Genomic DNA, 25,380 nt, shown 5'->3' with positions numbered 1-25,380 from the left:
GGCTGGGGGGCAAAGCTGGTGACTCCCTTGTTCCACCTCTTTGAGGCTCAGTGGCCTTCTTCTCTTCCTGCAGCACCCAGTCTTAAGGGCAAACGGAAAAAGAAGAGCGTTCCCATGGCTGAGAGTGAATCCCAGAAGATGCCAGGTCTGTGCCCAGTAGAAGAGCAACAGAACATCCTGGAGAGGCCGGAACAAGCAGTGAGTACTGAGACCAGCTTTATGATAATTTATTAAGAGTAATAAACCAAGTGGAAAGAAATGGTTGCATCTCCTTGACTGAAAGCTAAGACATGAGGTGGTTTATTTCATTCAGGTGTAGCATGTTGTGTGAATCTAGCCATTGTGGCTGATTCAGCGTATTATGGTTAAAACAAACCATGACTTAGTGTAGTGTGAACCTACTCTTTGAGTCTGAACACAGTGTTTGCAGTGTGGTTATTTAAGGCGCTGTTTCTCAGCCTCAGCAACTTTAAGATGTGTGGACTTCAACTCCCAGAATTCCCTAGCATGCTGGCTAGGGAATTCTGGGAGTTGAAGTCCACACATCTTAAAGTTGTTGAGGGTGAGAGACACTGAACTAAGCGATTGCCTTCTCCTGTATTCTTCTGCCCATCCAACCAGGTCAGAAAGGATCAACCCTCTCCCGATTCCGTTGCTGTGGGATTGCCTCCTGATGGGCCCTTGGAAGTGGGTGTTCCCAGTAGGTACCCCCATACTGTGGAACTCCCTCCCCATGGGAATTTGATGGGCCTCATCCCTCCTGGGTTTCAGCAAAGCTTTGGAGACCCATCTCGCAAAGGAGGAGGTCGCTCTGTGATTCGAAAGAGATGGATTGCTTGTTTTTATTTCTTTATTTTTGTTTTTATGCTTGCAAGTATTTCTGGAGTTATTTCTTTGTGCTTACCAAGTTAGCCGCCCAGAGCCTCTGGGAATGGGCGGTACAGAAGCAAAGTCAATAAATACATTAAAACGGGGGGTTGAAATGTTGTCCTGCATCTTTTGCCTCTCCATGCTGCCTTCTCCGCGTGGCTCCCAGTCTGATCTAGGGTCTTCCAGAAAAATGGTGTCCCTCTCCCACGAAAGGACGGTGGCATAAGACGCTTGACGGCTTAAATTAAGATCCTGGTTTGTTCTGAAATTGGCCAGCAGCATTTCCTGGTTCAGACAAGGGGCATTGCAGATCAAGTGGCTGATTACAGTTTATAGCTTATTAATTTGCATGGAAATGTTTGCTTCTTATCTTTCTGAGTTTAGATGCAATAATATGAGATACCCAAGTGTTGGCAATGTTTGTGAATTTGTGATACTGCCAATTGTTTATTTTCTATTTAGAGGTTTCCGGTGAGTGTTTATTTTTTTATTGTATCTCGGACAACAGGTACAATTTAAATGAGAAATGGAGAAAAAACTTTTAATTCTCAGATGAGAGTGATATCCAGAGAGAAATTGAAATTGCAACACAAATGTGTGTTCTGTGTTGAGCACTGAAACCTGCAGGGACTTCTGAAATGAGTTTTCTGTTGCCAAGAAATCATTCTTCTTCCTGAGAAACAGTTTTGTAGTGAGGGAAGTCTTCATTTCCTTTCTTACCACTTTGGACTCAGAGCAAATCTGCACTGAGTTGTTCTCTGGAACTGGATTAGCTCATTTCATTCATTTCAGCTCAGCTGGAGCAGATTTCCAGTGAAATGAGCATTCAAGAGAAGAGAAACCATTTACAGCTAGTCATAATCCCAAATCAGCACTGGAGGCATCCACAGAGGGGGTCAAAAAAGTCAAGATGACATCCATGACCATGCAGTCAACGTCCTGAAAGGGGCGGAGCTTTGATCACACAGTTGTGGCCACCATCTTGACTTTTCTGACCTCCACCTCGTGTTGACATCCCTGATGGGTGGGCTTTCCAAATTTGCCCCTCCTCCTTTGAAGTGTCTACTCTACAAGCAAAACTAAGTTTGATTTCTTAATTCAAGGAGTTGAATCTGGGTGAATGACATTGGCTCGCGACAATGATCGATTTGATTTGATCTGACTTGATTTCTATCCCACCTGTCATCTTGGAAATCAAAGGGTGTGACATAATCACCATCCCTTGAATTATCAGCCAATGATTTATTTTTCTGTTTCCTCTTCTCCTCATAACCAGGAGAACCTGTTTAATGTCCAAACAGAAACACCTCTTAAGCTGTGGGTGTTCATTTGTTTGATTTTTATCTTGCCTTTCCTTCAGGAGTTCAAAGCATCCTCTATAACAGTGTTTCTCAACCTTGGCCATTTTAAGATGGGTGGACTTCAACTCCCAGAATTCTAGGAGTTGAAGTCCACCCAACTTAACATGGCCAAGGTTGAGAAACACTGCTTTCTAGCATTGCCTGCCCTCCATTTTCATCCTTCCAACCTTTGGAGGTTGAGAAGGGACCACTCCAGGGAGTTTCCATGTGTTGGTCTTCACACTAGGGCTTGGCAATAAATCACAGCCCTCCAGACACTTAATTCCTTAGTTCAGTGCTTGGCTTGACTTGGCAGAAAACTTAGATGCAACTCAGGTAGATTAGTGTCTTTACTACAGAGAAGGATAAAACTTCTAATGCAACAACAGATTGCCCATCACAGGCAAGGTATTCAGAGCTGTTGATATGTACACTCCAGGATTTAAAGTCTCTGCTTTCCCCCCTTACTTTTCTGAGCCAGTGAACCCATGGTTGGCCTCTGGTTGACTATCAGAAGAAGCTTGGTTATATTTTCATCATATAGGTAGTCCTCGCTTAATGACCACAATAGGGACTGGAAAATTTGTTGTTAAGCGTGATGGTTGTTAAGCGAGTCACACCCGATTTTACAACCTTTTTTGCAGCGGTCATTAAGCAAATCGCTGTGGCTGTTAAGCGAATTGTGTGGTCATTAAGCGAATCATGTGGTTCCCAATTGATTTTGCTTGCTGGAAGCCAGCTGGGAAGGTCACAAATGGTGATCATGCGATCCTGGGATGCTGCAACTGTTGTAGGTGCAAGCTGGTTGCCAAGTGCCCCGATCGTGATCACGTGACCGCAGGGGTGCTGCAACGGTTGTAAGTGTGAGGACTGGTTGTAAGTCCCTTTGTTCAGCACTGTTGTAGCTTCAAACGATCACTAAAGGAATGGGTGTTAAGTGAAGACTACCTGTAGCCTGGGATCAGATGGTCTGAGCCTTGCCTTTGTACCGTATTTGAGCGTAGACTCAAAGCTGTCTGCTCCTTGGGGTTTCACTGCTGCGGCTTGTTGAGAATCAATTTGATTTAATGGGGACCAGGATGGGGACCGTCCTCTGCTATTTTCCTCCGGCTTCTGTTTGCTTACTCAAACAGCTGGGTTTTGTTCTCATGGAAATGGGTGTACTGTAAAACAAATTAAACCGGTATGCTTGAATTATTTCAAGTTGATCATGCTGACGTTCACTCTGTTCTTTCCTCTTTTTGTACTAGAAGAAGAAACAGTTTTGGGGTGTCTGCAGCAGTGAGAAGTTTTGCTGCAACTCCTCCTTCTAGGAAAACCAATGATTTTTTAGCGTGGAATTCCATAAACTAAAAGACTTTTGCCGTGAAGCAAAATGGAAATTCGCGATTTGCTTTGGGGACTGAAACTTGACATTGACCCATTGCTTTGCACTGGAAGCTTGTTGTTAAAAGCCTTGCTGCAAGAAACGTTTTATTTTATTATTATAGAACGCAGAAATACCGATGAATTGATAAGAGGAAGTGGCACGTGGTGCAGAAAATTTGGTTTGCTTTGAAAATCTGGAATTCTGTGTTGTTGTTGCTTTAAGTGTGCATGCAGATGTCATGCTCATGGCAAATGATGTTTGGGGAAAGGGCATCTTGGGGACCATGGTCAAAAAAGTCAAGATGGCGGCTACGACCACATACTCAACCCCCCACCTCTTTTTTATTTGCATCATATTGCATGTGGTTACAGCCACCATGCTGCTCCTTTTTACTCCCGCATCCCACCCTGGGTGCTCCTGCTGAAGCACAAGGTGCCCAGGACAAATACTGAGAAATTTAAGACCATCCCATTATGATGGGCTGATACATACATATGTCAGATTGTTTTACTGTCAAATGTATAATCATAGCCCATGATATTGCATATCGCACAAGGTACGGTTAACTTAACCATGTTTGTTTTGAACAAATCGCAGTTGGCTGGGTTTGTTCATACCATAAACAGTGGTTTATTAGCCTAGGGTGGCTGGGTTCCTATAGTGTGCCCCAGAGGCATTTCTCATTGGCATTGGCCAATGAGAGAAGCGCCTCATGCGTCTGGACTCAGCCAAGGTGACATTGGATTGGACCTTTGTACAACAACCCTAAAGAGAGGTTTAGCTTGAGAGGTGATGGCCAAACTTCATGACTGAGCAGGAAGGAATCCAGGTCCCGCTTACAGTTTGGCTGCAGTACATCAAGATGGGTTCGTAGAACCTGGTGAGATAAATCTGGAATCCGGCCATAAATAGCTGCCCAAGAGTTAAAAGCAGTGTGATGCAGAAGTACTTTGCCTTTAGTATACAAATACTTTTCTTTTGACCCACATTACCAGTCACAGAGGCTTTGCAGATTGAGGGCCAAATAGAAGCATGCACGATCTCTCTTTGCAGAAGGGGCAACTGAGTATGTGCTAACAGTACTAGAGTTGCAGCCTAACTCTGTGCTCCTCCCAAATTTCCATAATTTTCAGGGTTGTGATCTCTAATATCGGCAACACTTTGAAGCACTCGATGGAGTGATGCCTGCTTCGCAAATTATTTGGAAGACGTTTTCAGTCTCATTAAAACAGCCCCTCTGGGCAACCCTGAAAAAAGATCCAGCTGCTTTAAGGAGCCACGTGAATCGACATGGCTTTTAATGCAGCTGCATCTTTTGTTTTAGGCTCGCGTGGATGCCTAAAGCACTTCCTTCGGATCATTTTGGAAGTACGCACAGCCATCTTATGTACCATGTGCAATCTGGTGGGCATTCAAATGCAAAAATGTAAACAGTGTAAAAATGTACAAGGAAGTCTATGCAGTGGACTAAGGACAGGGTTGACCCAGGTTTGAGATTCCAGACAAATGAGGCATTCATTTATTGGGTGACCTTGGGCCAGCTCAATGTACCTAACCAGGTTAATATGGGGACCAAATAGGAAGGAAGGCTATTGTGTTCTTTTAATGCAGTGTTTCTCAACCCTGGCCACTTTAAGATGGGTGGACTTTGACTCCATGCTGGCTGGGGAATTCTGGGAGTCGAAGTCCACCCATCTTAAAGTGGCCAAGGTTGAGAAACACTGTTCTAATGAATGGATATATCTGGTAGCCTAGAAGGGATCTATAATAATTAATTTGTATTTAATGCGGGTGTTCCGTGGCCATCACTTAAGAACATCTCAGATCCTTTGGTCCTACAAGAACCAAGATTCTGGCTTCTCTGTCGCCATTTGAGAGGCAAATCTGTCCTTGAAAGCGTAGAGATATATCTGGTAACCTAAAAGTGATCTATAATAATTAATTTGTGTTTAATGTGGGTGTTCCACGGCCATCACTTAAGAACATCTCAGATCCTTTGGTCCTACAAGAACCAAGATTCTGGCTTCTCTGTCGCCCATCATCCCCCTGAGAGGCAAATCTGTCCTTGAAAGCGTATTCCAGTTTTACTGCTTCAGAGAAGGCTGCCTTTAAAAAGGGAGCCAGTCCCATAAATAGCCTTGCAGCTAAAATAACCCATCTCTTGCGAGCAGCGAAAAGAATAGAGCGAAGCAGAACGGGTGAGAACGAAGCAGCTGCCTTCCCCAAAAATAGCAGCAAGTTTTATAACTCTCGGAAAATTTAGAACAAACAAACGCAAAGCATTTTTAGCCGAGAGAGCGAGGGAGGGCGTGTGAGAGCGAGAATTGGTGTCGCTGTGTTTTCCTGGAAACAGCCTCTTGTGTTCTCACACATCTCGGCACTCTGACCAAGTTGGCCGGCTGCCCGGCCGTGAGCAGAAGACGCTCCTTGCGCGCCTCTCGGGGCGGAGTGAGCTGGCTGGTCTTTGGAGCTACTAAAGTGCCTCCAACCACAAAACAGCTCTTGACGGGAGGGAACAGCTGTGCTGGGGGGGGCGCAGGGGAGGAGAAGGGGGCCCATTCCGGCCGCCTTTTGGCATTGAGGGAGGTTGAGAAAGTGCCCTTCGCTGCTTCCCCCTGCCCCTCTTTCTCCTCCCAAGGAGAGTGGCGGCCACAAAGCTGTTATCAAACGATCTAGAAATCAAGGCTGATCAGGAACCACATCTGGGCGCTTCTGTAATTTCCTTTAAAGTGGATGGGCCACTCTGTGTTTTGATGATCTTGAGGTTTGCACATTCTGGCTCTGGGGCTTCTCTCTTCCCTTCTGCTTTTAAGCAGGGCAGCCTCTATCACTGCTGAACTTTGGTGGGGTTTTGGGGGGGGAGTTGGGGAAATCATGCTTTCCCTCTTTTGAAAATACTTTGGTTTGTTCAACTAGCCACAGTTAATTGAATCTGCACAACGTACCTGAGGTTGACAGCCCCCAGCGGTGTGTGTGTGCGTAGTGTGTGTGTGGAGGGTGGGGTGGGGGGGTATATGCGTAGGTCTAGGAACAAACTGAGCGTCTTAGAGATCTTGCAAAAATTTAAGGCAGGAGCATTCAGGGTGGGTAGCCAAGGTCAAGATGGCAGTTGGGGCCGTGGGATTGAGGTCTTGATTTTTTTCGGCCCTGTTCCCTGTGGACACCCTGGTTGAACTTCCGACTCCCTCGCCCATTAAAATGGCCCTTGGTCCAGTTTACTTCTGAAGGGTAGACTTGGAAATGCTGCACCAAGCCACGCGGGAGTCACACATTTCGGCCCTTGTTAGAAATGCGTTAGAGCAGCGCAGTGTCAAGTGGTTCTCCGTTTGCATTAAGTTGTTTTCAGGGGAGGAGTTTCCTGGGCAGGGGGTTGGCCGAGCTGGGCCAACCTAAGGTCCCTTTCATCTGCTGTGTCCTCTGCATCACGGCTGGTTTGGAAATTTACAGTTGGCTGGCTTCTCAGTACATACTAGGACAGGAGTACATTAAGTTCAGATGGTTGCTCCAGCCCTTAAGTAGCAGGTTGAGGACGACGCGTCAGGAATGATCACGGTCCAAAGCCAGAATGGGTGGAGGCTGTTGAGAAGTTCTGACGAGGAATGTGAAAGGTAATGCTTAAGCCGAGGTTTCAAGTCATCAGTTGTTAATAAACCAAGAATGGCTGTGTGTCTGCAACAAGCTAAGCCAAAGAGGAAAAAGCTGATCTATGGAGGAGATGCAATCATGCTGATAAATGTGAAGTCGAAGAAAAAGAACATGGCGGTGGACTTTGCTCAACTTCTGCTACAACCCTTGCTCTTCTCTCCTGGGAACAGTGCGCCTCGTTGTTCCCGGATCCTGCTAATTGACGGCGGGGTTGGAGGTCATGCGTTCTGGAGCTACAGCTTCTGCAGCTGTTCCAAACCAAAACAGACTCCCATCTGTTTTCGGTTTCCACCAGAGCAAATGATTTGGGTCTCAGAAGAAGCCAATTTAAAAAGAAGAAAGGAACTGGATTACAAACCAGCGCTTTGAAGCTGTTTGGGTTATAAAATGATTTCTGGCATTGGATCCCGCTTGGAGCACAGTTGCGGGGGCAGAGCCGTAGCAGAGTGACAAAACATCTGCTTTGTATGAAGACTGTCCCGGCTTCAGTCATCAGCCTCTGATTGGGTTTTGGTTTTTGGTTTTTGTTTTCTTAGATTTTTTAATCCCACCTTTATTAATTTTTATAAATAGCTCAAGGCGGCGAACCTACCTAATACTCTTTCATCCTCCTCTTTTCCCCACAAAAAACAACCCTGTGAGGTGAGCTGGGCTGAGAGAGAGGGACTGGCTCAAAGTCACCCAGCCAGTTTTCATGCCTCAGGCGGGACTAGAACTCGCCATCTCCTGGTTTCTGGCCTGGTGCCTTAACCACTAACCAGTGTTTCTCAACCTTGGCAACTGGAAGATGTGTGGACTTCAACTCCTGGAATTCTGGGAGTTGAAGTCCATATATCTTCAAGCTGCCAAGGTTGAGAAACATTGCACTAGACCAAACTGGTTCTCAGTTTGGGGTAGAAAACTCTGCAATGCTAAATGAGCGTCAGCGAGTTGTCAGTAGGACTCACTCTGAGGACATCCTAGATTCCTAGTCATGGAGGAAGGCTCTGAAGCCAAGAACGCCTTGCTGTTTTGCTACAGACTCAGCTTCAGAGTCCTCCCTTTGAAAGTCTGGAAGAGACTCCTCTCTGACCTTCCAAAGTCTGGAAGAGACTCCTATCTGAAACCCTGGAAGTCTATCATCAAGCCGGCCATCAGTACTTTAGTTGGACCAAAGTTCTAGCTTGGCTGGGCCAACATCTTGCCTTCCTTTGAATTGTGTCTTTTGGAGAGATTGTCTGGCTATATATATGCATCTTCCCTTCTGAGGGTGGGTGGAGACCAGGTGGGCTTTCTTTGACCAGGAACCCAAGCGTTTGAGGCTGGTTCTACTACGGTTACCAAGAAAGGGTTCACCAGCTCTTCACTTGAAATATTAAGAGATAGGTTTCCACCAGTCTACCTCCTGCATGGGGTGGGAGTGATAATGCAGTGTGCAGGGACACCACGACACCTACAACAACATCTGGAGCGGTGTTTCTCAACCTTGGCCGCTTGAAGCTGTGTGGACTTCAACTCCCAGAATTCCCCAGCCATATGGCTGGCTGGGGAATTCTGGGCATTGAAGTCCACACAGCTTCAAGCGGCCAAGGTTGAGAAACCTTCCTCTAGCATCACAACAAGGATGACATTCTGGTCTCATTATTGCTTTACTATTAAGTATTTGTAGATGAAAGTGCAAAGGAATGTGGTCAGTGGAAAAATAATAAATCATACAGACTTTTGGGAGCTGAAGTCCACACCGCTTAAAGCGGCCAAGGTTGAGAAAAACTGATCTAGAGGATAAAGATTGAAGTTAACACCAGCTAAAATCTCATAAGGTAGCCAAATCTGGTAATCGTGCTTAGATGAGAGGTCAGTCTCTTTCATTGAAAAGCGTGTTTTATTGAAATTTGCGTTTTACAAAATGTGTTGCCTGACAGATTGCTACTTCCCAGCCTTAAATTAGGGATGAACAAGATTTCTGGCCCCCACCCAGAGGCCCCCCTCCCCAACCACACTGCTGATTTTTTTTTCCCCCCAGCCAAAAACCAGTGATGTGGTTTCCCTCAGTTTTTAGATGGGAAATTGAAAAAAATAGTTGTTTGAGCCCTGGAATACAGCTTAGCTGAAACCTTAGTTGAACCTACTTACTGGACTTCCTGTAACCCTTGCTGCCAAAACAATTTTTTTAAAGAATGCAATTGATCCAAGTTTGTTCATTCCTGCCTACTGTTTCGTATTATGTTCATTGGTCCTAATTAAAATATCATCCAGCTATGAATTTGGAACTTCTGTTTCCCCGTGGTCCAATCTCACTTTCATTCCTTTGAAAAGTTTCATCAAAGGCTCTTGGGAACTTGAATGAGAATGCAGAGAGTTGTCTGTTGAAGGTCTCCAGATCTCTAGAACAATGTTTCTCAACCTTGGCCACTTGAAGCTGTGTGGACTTCAACACCCAGAATTCCCCAGCCAGCCATATGGCTGGCTGGGGAATTCTGGGCGTTGAAGTCCACACAGCTTCAAGTGGCCAAGGTTGAGAAACCTTCCTCTAGCATCACAACAAGGATGACATTCTGGTCTCACTATTGCTTTATTATTAAGTATGTGTTTTCGTGAAGATGAAAGTGCAAAGGAATTTGGTCAGTGGAAAAATAATAAATCATACAGACTGCAAGTTTTAATTGCAAATGAGATCAGGATGAAATTCTTTGAGGTTTTCTCTTCAGAATGATCAGCACCTCCTGACCGGTTTCAGTATGTTTTAAAAAAACTAGTATTATTCTAAATGAATTGCAAAAAGAAGGTGGAACACTTAGAGCTTGGACTGAATTTGAAGATCTTATTATACAAACCTCAGAGTGCTTGCTTGGCATTATTTATATTTCATTTGCCAGTGAAATATGACTCAGAAACCAAGCAAGTTAAAGATTGTCTGATTAAGTGGAAGTAGAATTTAGACAGAACAGTTGATATGCAACCATTTCAAGGGAAGGAAAATATTAGATTTACACAAATATCAGACTTAGAGAAAAGTGGGATAAGACGTTTACCAATGCTCTGTAACTCCAGTCCTGATTGCTAAATTGATCATTCCTTTTCTAAAATCTCTTGGAAATGTAACAATCAGGTTGGATCATTCTTCTCTCTCTGATGGCAATGTTGTGTAGCCCAGTAATTTTGTAAAATGATTTCTAATATAATGAAACAAGTTTTTAAAGTTGAATTACTTCTCCAACCTGCCATCTTTCTATTAAATATGACTAAACATTGTACTCCTACAAAGCGTACCAAACTAGCTTTGTACATGTTAACAGCTGGTATGATACTCCATGTCTTTGCATGGGAAATTATGTATAATTCCTTCAACAGAAGAATGGCAAAATAAGTTCTGGGAGTATGCCATGATGTCTAAAATAACCTCGTATTTGAAAAATAAATCTGGCATAGAATTTAATTTAACATGGAAACCATTTTTGGACTGTAATTCTCCCTCTGGGCTTGTACCACTGAAATTTGAGTTTCTCTTAACATAATAGTTTTAACATTTATATCAAGGGCGATTTGTTAAATAAGGATAGATTTTTGATTGACTAGATAAGACTGCAATTTTTCACTTTCACTTATGTTTTATCCCGTGCTGATTACTGTCATTGATACTCATACATGCTCTTGAGTTTAATAATGATTGGTCGTTTTCAGATGACATGAGGAACTTCAACAGAACGAAATTCATATCCTGAGAATCTGTACTTAAAATCTTTACAATGCTTGTAAATCTCTTGTCAGCTTACTTTGTGCTTTTTGGGTTTCAAAGAAGGGAGCAGGCCTTAAAATGAGTTTATTAACCCAGTGTTTCTCAACCTCAGCAACTTTAAGAAGTGTGGACTTCAATTCCCAGAATTCTGGTTGGGGAATTCTGGGAATTGAAGTCCACACTTCTTAAAGTTGCTGAGGTTGAGTAATACTGCATTAGCCCATTAGCCCATGCAAGCTTCCTAAAGTTTCTTTACCACCTGATGCCCTCAGATGTATTCAACCCTCGTTTCCATAATTCCCAGATGTAGAGGGAACTAGGTTGGGGAACACATCTCTGATTTCAGGAAGAAGAAGGCATTTCCCAGCTCTCAATCTGGGGTTGGTCTATGTGGTACTGTGAGAAAATAAGTAGAGATCTTTGGGGGGCTCTTGCGGACCCCCCCCCGTAATCCTGCTCATGTAAGCGTGACCTGAACATTGGTATTCTTGATGTTGTCGTGACCTGAACATTAGTATTCTTGATGTTGGTGAGTCTTTCTGGAGGCCCCATCCATTGTGCTATGGGCAGAGCTCGATGCCATGGGGAGGTGAGATTCTGTTGAGCTTCCATAACATCTCACTGTCCCCTCTTGGCTTCTCTGTTGTGGTTGGTAAACAATTGCCTGACTGCCTGTCCTTTTTCGTTCAGGTGTCTCCAACTGACAAGCTGGATGCCACCTCTGAAGCTGAGCAGAAACCCTCTGAAGAGGATTCAGGAGATGAGCAGATGCTGAGCAGTGAGAAAGAAGAGGAGCAGATTTTTCTGGTCAACCTCTACAAATTCATGAAAGAGCGCCACACGCCAATTGAGAGGGTGCCTCATCTTGGCTTCAAGCAAAGTATGTCCTTGGCTGCCTTTTCCAAAAGTGTGTGTGTGTGTGTATCCATGGGTCCTCTCTCATATATCTTCTGCTTTCCTCAGGCAACCTGTTGTATCGCACAAACTCAATGTGTCTGTCACTGCATTTGCACAACACACCTTACTCTAAACCTAGGTTAACAAAGCTCTGTTGGGTTTGCAAAGCCCATAAACCACATGGTGGGTTCTTGAGACTTTCTTGAGGTGCACAGCATCCTAAGACGTATCTGGATTCCCACAATACAATGGACCCTAAACGGTCAACCCCGTACAACCTAGTTTAGTGTGTCATGGGAACACAACCCATGTGTATAACATCTATGAGCATGGAGGTGAAAACTAATGATCAAGGACACCTATTGCTGGAATTCCTGGCTCACAGGAAGCCTTCCTCCTATTTAATTGGCCCATTTTGAATGATCTGATCATATTCGGCCCTTCAGAACTCACCCATCTCCCCTCCCCTTTTGAAAGCCGAGCTGACATGTGTCTAAGCACCCATTCCTGCTAGGAAAACAGCACTCCACTTCCCTGGACTCATACATTCACATGAGAAAGCTTTTCCTGACCTGTTTTGTTAGGGGAGGTGTGAAGCTAGTTCTACTGTAGGAGATGGAGAAGATGTCTGCCTGTCTATCTACCAACCAACCAGAAAGGAATATCTATCTATCTATCTATCTATCTATCTATCTATCTATCTATCTATCTATCTATCTATCTATCTGTCATCCATCTCTCTCTCCATCCACCCACCCACCCACCCACCAGAGGGGGGGCTCAAAAAAGCCAGGATAGTGGCTACAACCATGTGACTGAAGCCCCACCCTTTGTACATTCAGGGTGCAAGGCCTATATCTTTTGGACCTCCCTGTGAACACCCCTGTTTCAAGCATAGCTATTCAGTCGTGGTCAGTAGAAGTTTGCTTCAATAAAAAATGCTGATTTTCAGAAATTGGGCCACATCAATACCCAGTTCTCAATTCCACAGAATAATAGCTTTGAGGACAGCCTGGTTTTTATTTATTTACTTATTTGATTAATTAAATGCGTATACTGCCCAATTCCCAGCCGCTCCAGGCAGTTCACAAGTTAAACGTTTCAACCCAAAACATACATTATGTCTTGCCTCTCTGATTCCTGGCTGTAATCTGATATTTTTCTGTCTTTTTTTTTCTTTTTAATAGTTAATCTGTTTAAGATCTACAAAGCTGTGGAGAAACTCGGAGCCTACGAATTGGTAAGAAAGAGCAAGTCAACTTCACTGCTTGGAAAGGGGGATGAAACGTCTTGAGGACTTCTTGGCAGAGCAGGACATGATTTTTAATTAAAGTTTCCCCTTCTGCGCAACAGGAAGAACGTTACAAAGAGTTGGTTTTTATGCTGCTGCGAGGGGCACTTTGTGGAATAATGTATGCATTAAAAAGAGGTCTGTGCGTAGCTGCACTGGGCTTTCCCTCTGAACTTTGGATCCTTTGTAGAGAGCAGACTGGGGTGGATGGGCCACGATGCTCAAGGGGAGCCCCTTGGTGGTCTCAGAGCAACTTTATGGCTACCTGTGACATTTAAAACCTAAAAAATTGGGCATTTTATTCTCCTCGGCAATGGGGTGTATGTAGGGGGATAAGATGGCAATATGGAAGTGCTCTCAGACTTCCCCGGCATATTTTATGAAGTGTCTTTTTAATTAGCTTTCCTTTGTTATCTGTTTTGCATTTTATTCTGCTTATCGAATTTGAAAATTTATTTGGGGTGTCTGTCTAAACATCTCTCTCTCTCTCTCTCTTAAGAGTGTTTTCTCAGTTTCCCATTTTCAATTTTCATTCATCCGCCCGCTGTCCTTGGCTGATCTTGAAATATACTCCAACATGGTTAAATCTTAGATTTAAATCTTAAGTTTAAATCTTAGAGACCCCCCCCCCCCAAAAAAACAGGGTTGTAGACTAAATGGAGAAATGGAAGAGAAAAAAAATTCCGAAAGAAGAGCAAAACATTTTCCATTGGATGTGTCCATGAGGTCACTGGGAGTCAAGCCCAGCCAAGGGAGACTGGTGCTGTTCAAAAAACCGACTTGAGTTGGATCTGGCTAGGACTCAAAAAGGAGACCACTAGGAAATCTCAGAAATATAGACCAGATTAGGAAGTTGAAAAAGAACTTAGGTTGACCTGAGAAAGACTTTATTTTACCTTTATTTCAGGTCACTGGAAGACGTCTTTGGAAAAATGTTTACGACATGTTGGGAGGCAGCCCGGGAAGTACCAGCGCTGCCACTTGCACCCGGCGACATTATGAGAGGTATTGCTCACATCCATCCCCTTTTCTTACCAGAGGAAGGGAGGCACTGGGCAGGCCCAGATTTGTGTTTTGTAAAGGGGCCAAACTGTAGATGCTGTCAGCCTTGCGAGGTAGTCCAGACAAGAAGCACACCCAGGAGTACTAGCTCTATCTTTATTGTAAGGTTACATGAACAGAATCTTGCAAGTCTGAAAGTACATCTCTCCCCGCTCCCCTTTCCAGTCCAAGAAACTAGGGAGGGTCCCTTCTGAGATGTTTTCTATGCCTCCATTGCTTCTGTGGGCTAAACTGTCTCTTATCTGACCATTGCCTAGCCTGCGACTCTTCCTCCTGTCTCCCAAGGTCATTCCCACAGACCATTACAGGTGCTGCCTTCGCCACCTGTTCTGCTGTTGAGACCTGAAGCCAGTCCAGGTCCCCTCCCTGCAAGGTCCCCATTGGAACCAGCCAACCACTGAGCAGCACACAGCAGAGCCACCTTATAGGTTGAGGGGCAGGGATGATGGGTTTGGGACCCTCTCATTAGCTACTGAGTCTCAGTGCTATATATCTGTGATGGAATGGAATTATGAAGGCCAAGCTCAGGGAGATAAACATTTTCTTAGCTCACCAGAACCGTGTGGGAGGAACAAGAGGATGAGACTGGCACCTCCCTGAGGAATTCACACTGTTGTGGCTGGAGGACTTTGGGAACTGGGGTTTGAGTCTGGGAAGATTCTTGCTAGAGGTTGTAGCTAATAAACGTAGCTGGACTGAATTGGCATTGTCTCTTGGAGTTCCTTGGGCTAGGCCTGACATCAGTCTTCCCAGACTAAAACCTCAGTTTCCAAAGTCAGCCAGCCACAACAGTGTGAATTCCTCAGGGAGGAGCCAGTCTCATCCTCTTGTTCCTCCCACGCGGTTCTGGCAAGCTAAGAAAATGTTTATCTCCCTGAGCCTGGCCTTCATAATTCCATTCCATCACAATATCTCAGGTAACTCAGTGGATGTTTACTGCAGTCCCGTGAACTCAAATACCCATCTCTCTCCCCTCCCCTTTACAGTCCAAGCAACTAGGGAGGGTCCCTTCTGAGATGTTTTCCACACCTCCATTGTTTCTGTGGGCTCAGCTGCCTCTTATCTGACCATTGCCTAGCCTGCAAGGTCACTCACGCAGACCATTACAGAAGCTGGTCTTTGTGTCTAAGGGGTGGGGGCTGGCAACAGAAGGAAAGGGTGAAATTTGCCTTGTGACCCCCTGAGCTGAACTCCTCCCCTTTGTACCAGCATGCATTGTTGCATGAAGGTAGGCAAGGGGCGGAACCTGTGCAATGACATCGCAACACACATTTTGTCATTTTGACGAAACTTCGACTTGCCACGTCTGCTCTGAATTTTTTAAATTATTCTTTTTTTTCTTTAATCTTAAAGAAGAAGAATTTTTAAAAAATATTAAAAGTACAAACTAAGAATGCAGACTAAGAAAAAAAAAGAAAGAAAAAAAATCTACCTAATAATAATAGTAATAATAATAATAATTTATTAAATGTGTATGCCGCCTAACTCCCAGGGACTCTGGGTGGTGGGAGTTATACATTTTATTTATTTATTTATTTATATCTGTCTGTCTGTCTGTTTATCTATCTATCTATCTATCTATCTATCTATCTATCTATCTATCTATCTATCTTTATATCTTACATTTTATCCATAATCACTGGTTTACTAATGAATTCACTGCCATAATATGAACACTGCAAGATATCTGTAAGACGTCACAAAACATCTGCCATAGTAACACATATTGCTTCATCCTTTGATAAGGAGAAAATTTTGCCTTTTCCAAAAACAGATGAATCACACATTTCCAACAACCGTTCCTTGGAATGATATCACTTTTCCAACGTCTTAATATCATTCTTTTTGCCACCCCTCCATGCTCAATACGGCCATCATTCCTGCTCTGAGTTCTGATCCTGTCATCAGAAGGTTTCATCTCAAACGTTGCACGTGGGCCAATCAAGAAAACGTGTAACAAAATACCTTTTAATCAGCTCAGCTTTAGTAGATTAATTGCTGGAAGACTGATTGTACTTGGTTCCCGGTCAAGGATTCATTTTATGTCAATGTTTAGGTGGCTTTGTTTGTGTAGCGATCGGCTCATAAAAATCTCTGGAAACTTCCTTGTAAGAATTAATACTCGGGGTTATGAGAGTCAGGGCTGTTGTGTGGTTCCTTCACGATTTCCCAGGGAGACTTTTGAAAACATTTTTAAAAGGCAATGATTACTGCTACAATCATTTGAATATGGACATAAGCTGCGAATGTAAAGTCGTCGACTACTCTGTGATCGAGCAAACAGAGAAATGAGTTATTCACTTTATTATTTCGTGTCATTTCATTTTAAAGTTTGAGCCCGGTTGGCTTTGATTCCAATATTGGACTTTATTCTGATAAATGGCATGATGAAAAGATCAACAGAACGATCAAACAGGGGTGTCTGAGGGGGTCAAAAAAGTCAAGGTGGCGGCAACGGCTGTGTGATCAAAGCCATGCCCTTTTTTGGGCAGCGCACAGAAGAGGAATGGGTTTTCTTAATTTTCTTTTACCCCCACAACAATACCCCTAGATCAGAGATAGCTGATTATCCTGAAATCTGAGCTTTTGTCGGTCCCCAAAGATCCTGCTTTGCCTATGTTTCATTTCAACACATTGAGGACTAGATGCTTGCTTTACCCCTGAGAGCCGAGCTCCTTCAAGAGTCCAAATTCCGCAACAGCCAGCAAGGACTTTGTAAAATCCTGTAGGTGTGGATTTTCAGGGAAGGGGGGGAAAAAGGCATTATTGATCCATCCTGGGCCTCCTGTGGCCAAAACACATCTGGACCACGGCCATAATTTCTCCCTCCCTAACATCTGTTTGCAGGCTGGTCCTCCCATACGTCCGGCACTTGAAAGGGGAGGATGACAAGCCGCTGCCCCCAATCAAGCCTCGAAAACAGTACAAGATCTCCAAGGAGCCGAAGGGGGATCGCGCGGCGGAGAAGAAGAGAACGAAGAAAGAGAAGATGAGAGATCCGGTAAGACGTGGGAGATCGTCTTTCTTCCAATGATGCCTTCTTGCACGCTGAGCAACGCAGGGGTGGGCAACCGATATGCTGCACGTGGGCCCCGGAGGCGGCCACCTGAGGGTGGGTCAAAAAAGTCAAGATGGTGGCCACCACCATGGATACCTCACAGGAGCATCCATTGGAAGGGGTCAAAAAAGTCGAGGTAGTGCTCACCACCGTGTGCTAGAAACCTTGACCCTTTTTACATGCACGTAAAAAAGGTTCAAGGGTTCTGTCGCAGGCTGGTGGCCCCCATCTTGACTTTTTTGACCCCTCCCAGTGGACGCTGCTGTGCTTCATCCATGGTGGATGTGAATTCACTTAAAATAGGGCAAAGTTTCTTTTTTCTTTAATACGTACAAACAAGAAGAAGGAACCATCCAGTGGAGATGTTAGTGTGAAGTGTGAAGCTGAAGACAGAAACCTTTATTGTATAACCAACAGTTTGATGTATTTTGCCGTGGCTTAATGAGGCCACGTTTAGCTTTGGGTGCAAAATTTAAACAACTTTATCCTTATCAGCACTGGCATTTGAGGAATCAGAGTTCATACTGATAAACCTCTTTCTCTCTGAAGGCTGAATTTGTCTAAATATTGCAGCATTTATAATCTCTAGTCAATCTTGTATAAATACCACTGCATTCCAATAATAAAATGTATGACTTCTGTTTTATAGTAATACAATAAATTACGGGTGGGGGGAAGGGACAGGGTGTCTATCGCAGGGTGGTGGCCACCATATCGACTTTTTTGACCTCACCCAGTGGACGCTACTGCGATGCAACCACATTCATGCCTCCAGCCCCACTCCATAGAAATAGAATTAGAAACTCCCCCATGAATGCCTGGGGTTTTATTTTATTTTATTTTATTTTGAGGGGAAGCTGTAACCTGAAATATTCTGTAATACAGCAAGAAGAAATAAAATGAGGCTTTTGCTCCCACTGCATGGGTGGGGCCAAAGCATTGGGACTTTTTTGGTATATTTTCTGGGTACCTTAAGGGGCAAAACAGGGGGAGGTAGACACTTGTACTTCATCTGCCCCAAAACAGGACTGAGGTTGAAGGACCAAGATGCCATTTTTCTGGATGTTTTAGCTCCATCCATTCATTAAGTCCCTGGCGATGGACGATGGGACCTCTGGATAGGGCATTCTGGCCAAGGATGTCCCTCAGATGCCCCAAAATTGCCCCTCTCTCTCCTTTATGGCCCAGTTGGCACAGCCACACAGGTCCCCCATTAGATCCTTCCCCAATAGATGGTTCTAACATCAACCCCCTTTCACCCCCTTTTTCCCGGTCCCCTGCTTCCCTCAAGGCATGTGGGGATCAAGGCCATCCTCAAAGGAGGTCAAAAAAGCCAAGATGGCAGTCACAGCCATGCCATCAAAGTCCTGCCTCTCCTTTATATGGGTCGCATATGATTGCACAGTCACCATCTTTTTTCTCAATCTCCCTGGGCACCTCCTTCTTTATCTCGTCTTCACCCCAAGTTTCTGGAAACTTGAAAGCTGGTTCACGTTCGTGCGGCAAGTCAGTCGACCCCACCGTGCAGAGGATTTTGGATCTTTGCAAGAAAACGGGCACCTCTCTCTTTCCATGGCTTGCTTTCCCCCAGCCTGGAGCCCTCCAAGTTATTATGGGCTTCAGCTCCTTCTGGGAAGCCCAACGCATCTGGAGGCTACCAGGTTGAGGAGAACCTAGTTTATGGCTTTGCCATCCCAAAACAGACCTTGGATGTGAACATTTCTTGGGGTTGGCTGCCCTCTGGGGTTGGCTTGGAGAAGGCATCCAGGGACATTTTCGCGCTCGTTCCCTTCCTGGACATCACCTTTCACACCATCAAGAAACAACATCTGCCTATCCCAGGTCCTTGGGAAGGACTCGATAGGTGGATAAAAATGCCTTCCAAACCCAGACAAGGTCTGTCAGAGGCTTTACCCTGTGGTCGGCATACATTTTAAAACAACAACAACACCTTCTCCATATAAAAAAAGCCAACAAATTCCACGGGAGTGAAAAAAGTATGTTCTGTTGTTGATGCGGAAAACTCACAATTCTGTCTTACTAAGAGGAGATAAGCGAGAACCCTGTTGGCACCCTCAGCTGAACCTTGAGGAATGAGGAGTCCTATTCATCTGCATTTTGCCGATGTGTAGAAGGGCCTCCTTGGCTCCCTCTTGGCTCTCCTTGTAAATTAAATATTCTCCTTTGTTTGCAGGGTCTGCCGGAGAAAGTGAGACCAGATGTTGCTTCGGTCCCCAAACCTCCCAACGCTATGGAGCCGAACCAGCCCCGGGAGCAGACGGAGGGGCGTCTCTCCCTTCCAAGCAGCCGAGAGATGCCTGAGACTCAGCCCACTGGCAGCTGCCTGGGGAACTGTCGGTCCCACGGTTGCTCCGAAGCCTACACCCGGCTCTTCTCCAGCTTCTACTTCAGGGGGAACAATGGCATCATGTCTCCCTTGGCGAAGAAGAAGCTGCTGGCGCAGGTGAGCCAGGATGAGTGCTTGTATGCTCATGAGAAGCATCTCAGCCACTGCCCCGAATACAAGAAGACCAGAATCCGGGAAATGTCAGGCTTGGAGTCTGAGGCTGGTCGTCCCCACAGAGAGGCAGCAAAGACAGGAGCAGAGGTGAACGGCTCCAGCAGTCGTCCTGGTCCTTCCCAGGTTGGAAAAGCCCATGAAGGCTTGTTGAAGGTTCCTCTGAATCTCAAGGAGAGCCCAGGGTGCATGAAAGCAGATGAGGAAAGCTGTGGGGCTCACCCATCCACCGGGCCACCAGTCTTTAGTGGATACTTTCACACAGCCAGAAGCTCTGTCATGAAACCCATCAGCGGCCTTCCTCTTCGAGGACCGGTGGAATATTATCCCGGCTTGAAGGATTTCTCTGAGACTTCTCCAGCCTACCTGAAGCCTGGAAAAGATGTGCTGGTAGCTCCAGGGTCTCAGAAAAAGCAGGAGAGCTTGGAGGACCAGCCCGAAGATCTCCGTAGGAAGTCAAGTCAACCTCTGTCTTCTTGGAAAGGGGACCATCAGCACTCTTCTGCTTTCCAGGCAAGTCCCCTGAGCGGCAAGGCAGGGTCTCCCACATTTCCACCAGTCAAAGCCTCCTGGGTTCCACCCGTGGTCAACCTGGCAAAGGTCAGTCCGCAGGTCTCCAAGAACGGAGGGCCGTCCGTGTCTCCAGGCCAGGCGGGCATCCCCGTGCAGAAGAAAAGAGCCTCGGAGGAGGATTATTTCCTGCATGGCAAGAAGCTGAAGGCTGTGTCCCCCTTCATCAAGGAGGCGGACCCAAACAATGGGCTGGAGCGGGGGACGTCCCCGAGCGGGCAGCCGGGGATCGCAAAGCCCAAAGCAACGGTGGCGGGGTCAGGATTCCCGGTGGCTCCCGTGCCTCAACTCCAGGACGTGTACAAGGGCACGATGCTGAGGTTGCCTGTTAACTTTGGCAGCCCGGGAGAACACCTCAAGGAGCAGGGCCCTTCACTGATCCAGTCTCTCTCCATCAATCCGTTTATTATCCCCGCCTTCCCCACCCCACTATTAACTGCGTCTGTCCAAGCTTCGGACCTGGGCCAGCCTCTGGGGACCAGCCTAGTCCATTACCCCACTTCCTACGACAGTGCACTACGCCACCGGCTGTACCCGGTGTCCACGTGGCACAGCCAGCCAGCCTATGCTTCTGCCCATGTCCCAGCCTACCATCGGAACACCAAGCTGTAGCCCCCCCACTCCTCCCCAGGACCACCAAAGACTTGTCACATTTGGGAGCAGTGCGAGGGATGTGCGAACCTCACGTCCGCAGCCTTTCGACTTTTTGATTCTCCTGCTTTTCCGAGCTCTTATCTAGGACACTGCAAAACAGGACCCTATAACTTAAAAAAAAAAAAAAAAACTGCTCAGACTATGAACTGTCTTTGTATCTGACATGATATGCAAATAACTTGTGCTTAAAAAAAAACTTAAGAGGGAACAAAGTTCTTATAAACAGAGATTTATATCTGTGCACGGCGTGGGCCTAATTTCCTTCTAATTTGCCCATTCTTCGTAGGCTGCTTCAAATGCTGCTGGCATGCACAAGTGACTAGTCCTCAAGAGGACCATGTGAGTTATGGGGTGGAGGTAGAATAGGGGAAAGAGGAGAACCTGGTTTAATGACCAACCCATGGGATTCTGGATGTGACCTGAGCCTCTGCAATTAGCTCTGGGTGTTGCTTAACTCGTAAAAAGGAACACGCTTCGGTCTGAGGATTAGGTTACAGGAAGAATTAATTTTTTTTTCTTTTTTCTTTTAAGAATTGTGGGCACATTTGAATTTGGAGAGCACATTATGGGCATTCTCCAGAAAGAGCTGCCAGTCCCAAAAGGTGGATCTCCAAGCTGTCATTTTCAGGCAAAGGGCTCAGCGACTTTTGCTGGATATCCAACTTTAGGCAGGCAAGAAACTGAGCCAAGATAAATCTTTGCCTCGGGGACAGATATTTTTTTTTTTAAGTCTCGAGGGGAATCATACACACACAGTATATATGTTTATTGTAAAGAGGAAAGAGCACTGATTGCCAATATATTCTTGTATTCCAATATAAAGATACTATAAAATAACAAAAGGCAGTTCATTAACAATAATTCACCTATGGGCATTCAGTAATGACACGATTTTATGGAGGCTGCAAGTGCGTAATGCCGGATGCTCTACCAGATGAGAGCATTTGCTTAAGCGGTAATATAATGTTAATTATGGATGAAGGGTTTTGACCAGAACTATTGAAGCTAAGCAGGAATACTGTATCGCTGTAATCTTTAAAAGGATACTCTCTAAAAACTTACAGGGCTATCTATATACATTTTAAAGGTGCTGAACTGGGATTGGGAAGTGCAGTTTATACAGATGTTCAAGGTGGCATGGCAGTAACGTTTTTCAAAGATGCCGAGTTAATGTTTTGGTGAAAAAGTTCACCCGCTCCCTGAATGAACAGAGGGACACGTAGGACCAAGGACGAACTTCCGGGTGAAGACTTCACGCTCGTCCTGATGTTATCGCGCAGATGGAACAAATCATGTCATGTGATTGACCCGAATTTGTAATTTGCACAATAACATCATGGGGTGTGTGATGTCACTTGCCCCCCTTCCCCAGCACCCATTTGCTTCTTCCTTTTTATGACTAGAATGTATAAAGTCAGAGACTCGCATGTTGCTTGTAAGTGCAAAAATAATTTTGTACTATTCAGAATGGTGGGGTGCACCAGGAAGCAAAATTAACTCTCAAATCATGTCTATGATCTCTAAGGGAGATTTAACTGTGGCATCCCCTATCACATCCACTTTTGAGAATTGTCTTGCAGGGTCCCGAAACTTTCTTAGAAGTGGCAGGTGGCAGCAGACCACGAGAAGAGAGAGAGAGAGAGAGAGAGAGAGGAAGGGAGGAAGGAAGAAAAGGAAGGAAGGAAGGAAGGAAGGAAGGAAGGAAGGAAGGAAGGAAGGAAGGAAGGAAGGAAGGAAGGAAGAAGGAAGGAAGGAAGAAAAGGAAGGAAGGAAGGAAGGAAGGAAGGAAGGAAGGAAGGAAGGAAGGAAGGAAGAAGAAGAAAGAGAAAGAGAGAATGAATCATGGGGTATATGACATGTGATAGAGTAATCTGTAGGAAGCGTGGTGGCTGCATTCACCACACTCAAGACTTGGACTGGAGATGAGAAGTTGATGGTGAGATTGACCAAGCACAAGAATTGGGGTCTCCCAAAATGCTTAGTCAACATGATTTTGAGAAATTCTGGATGTTGCAATGCCAATACTGGGGAGAAACGTGGGAACGTCAGGTGTATATCTCCTCTGTTCTTCACGTGAGAACATCCAGAAAGTCAAGATGGCACCCACATAATTCAAGCCCTGCCCTTTTTTAATGTGCCCTGCATTGATCACACACTTGTAGCTGCCATCTTGCTTTTTGGATGGCCTCCCCGCCCCCAAAGCCCCTGCTCCCTGCTCTAGAGAAATGTCACAATTTACGTGGATCTTCAAATCACAATAACCTTTTTCATAGCTATTTTCTGGTTCCTTTTTTCCTAAATGCATTTACTTTCTCTAAATACTATTTATTTGATTCTTATACCCCTTTTCTACTCCCTTGCATGTTCATGGTGGCTAACCCTGACTAAAACACAGAATACAAAGAGAACATTTAAGAGCATAAATGAAAGCAATTGCAAAAATTACTTAGTGATTAAAATCCTGGCAAAATGGTGCATTTTGGCTTCTCTTTTGACAGAACAGTTCAAACCACCTTCCATTCCACGGTCTAGCAAGAACCTTAGATAATACTTATCCCAAATGTAGAAACAGGAGCAGGAAAAGAAGAAGTGGCTGGAGGAACTTTATTTCCTAAAAATCTGAAAGTGTCAGGCCCAGCCCAAGAACAACAAGGAAACAATCCAGCCAAGTTCAGTTCTTTTATTGCTTACACTATATAGACAGAATCTTGCGAGACTGCATCTTTCCTACTGCAACTAGTGAATATACCCTGGGAGGTTCTAGGGAGCGGCTACCTTAAATTCTTCCTCTTCCCACGCTCCTGCTCCGGACTGTGCTGCCTCTTGTCTCCCCCCACCTTCCTGGAATGTGCTCCCTCCTTCCTGAGAACCCGTTGCGCTATTGCTGTCCATCACATCACGTCCCTCTTCGTAGATACATTCCATAACAGAAAGCAATATTTTCCCAAATTATAATAGGGATTTATTGCATATATTCACCTCAATTGTTCTACCTTTGGAGTGAGTGCAAACAATGCCAAGGGTTGAATGAAAAGTAATGTTTCCACCTCCATAACTTTAGTTTAAATAGGGATATTTTAATAAATGGAACAGGGAAAATAATCCTTGAAATGAGCTTTTCTGTTACCTGTATTTACCTCTTCATATAGTCACCTCCATTTGCTGCACATTTTGGCCAACAATGGACAAACGTCTGAAAGCCATCATGAAAGAACGTCATACTTTGCCTCTTTAATCAGGTCCTGATCGTCCTTTCCACCTTTTTGTCTGAGTCAAACAAAGGTGTTCCTTCAAATTTTGAGAAAAGGTGGAAATTGCATGGTGGATGGGGAAAGAAGGTGAGATCCAACTTTGCATTTGCATTTTGGGTGGCTCGTGAGCTGTGAGGCCTAGCATTGTCAGGCTGAAGCACAATGTTCTTCCAAACTCTGCTTAATCACTGTTTCAAAGTTTTGAATGTTGCAGTATAGCACTCTGAGCTGACAGTGGTGCCAGAGTGTTATCCATGGGAATAACACCATCTGCATCTTCAAAATTTATAACTGTGAGCTTTCCTGCTGAAGCCTGGGTTTTGAAATTTTTTTTTCCTCTACAGTGAAACTTTATAGTGATATTCCATGGAATAATGCTTCATTTTGGGGTCATAATGAGCCATGTTTCATCAGCTATCACAATGCTGTGAAGAAATGTTTCACCTTCATTCTGGCAGTGTGAGAACATTTGCTGATAGATTCAGCTCTTCAACCTTTCACCCCTGTCATCAGTATGCGAGGAACCCGTCTTGCACAAACTTTCCAATTTTGAAGAACATCAATAATGTGACCCACATGTTCCTGTGAAATGCCATGCTTGACAACAATTTCTCTTTGAGTGATTGCTGATTGTCCTTAATTAGTTCATCAACTCTTCTCATGTGAAACTTGTCAATTGCTGTCATCTACTTTGATCTTGGCCAAACAAGTCAGCTTTTCCTGGTTCTCCATCTTTACATTTTTTGGCCCTGCAATGCACAGTACTCATCTCAACACAGCCATTTAAGCAACCTGCATTTTAGTGGTGAGTTTCAGTTGGAGGGACTCATTCAATTACAGCACATTGCTTAAAGCACAACTGAAGTCAAAGGACAGATGCTAAAGAACACATCAGTTTCTAGTGCATCAGTACTGCCATCTACTGGCAATTTATAACATTGGGGGCCTTATTTTTCATTCAACCCTCATAAATGTTCTGTCTCTCTCCCCCACCCCTGCTCCCACTGCCTTACAATAATTTCAGACCTGTGTGTAGCTGTAGGTTACAACCAGTCACACATTCCAGTAAAGGACATGTCATCCAGATTCCAAAAGGTGTAGGGTAACCTAGAAATACTATAAAAACAAAACGAAGTCAAT

General features: G+C 44.8%; 1 protein-coding gene across 2 annotated transcripts in view; it reads left to right on the top strand.

The window, feature by feature from the left end:
* ARID5A (AT-rich interaction domain 5A) overlaps positions 1–23,916 on the top strand; it is a 38,919-nt gene extending 15,003 nt beyond the window's left edge. For both annotated transcript variants that reach the window (XM_088151944.1, XM_088151945.1), the window contains exons 2-7: positions 74–198; positions 11,630–11,819; positions 13,024–13,076; positions 14,035–14,132; positions 17,037–17,190; positions 19,442–23,916. In XM_088151944.1, the coding sequence (XP_088008070.1) occupies positions 74–198; positions 11,630–11,819; positions 13,024–13,076; positions 14,035–14,132; positions 17,037–17,190; positions 19,442–20,947 (2,126 nt within the window). In that variant the 3' untranslated portion in view covers positions 20,948–23,916. The remainder of the gene's footprint in view (positions 1–73; positions 199–11,629; positions 11,820–13,023; positions 13,077–14,034; positions 14,133–17,036; positions 17,191–19,441) is intronic.
* The last annotated feature ends 1,464 nt before the right edge of the window (positions 23,917–25,380 follow it).

Source organism: Python bivittatus, unplaced genomic scaffold, assembly GCF_059951505.1.
Source record: "Python bivittatus isolate LINGU-HERP-01145 unplaced genomic scaffold, Pbiv_v1 ctg000680_np1212, whole genome shotgun sequence".
In the NCBI taxonomy this organism is placed as follows: domain Eukaryota; kingdom Metazoa; phylum Chordata; class Lepidosauria; order Squamata; family Pythonidae; genus Python; species Python bivittatus.
This window is presented reverse-complemented; position numbering and strand designations above follow the sequence as displayed.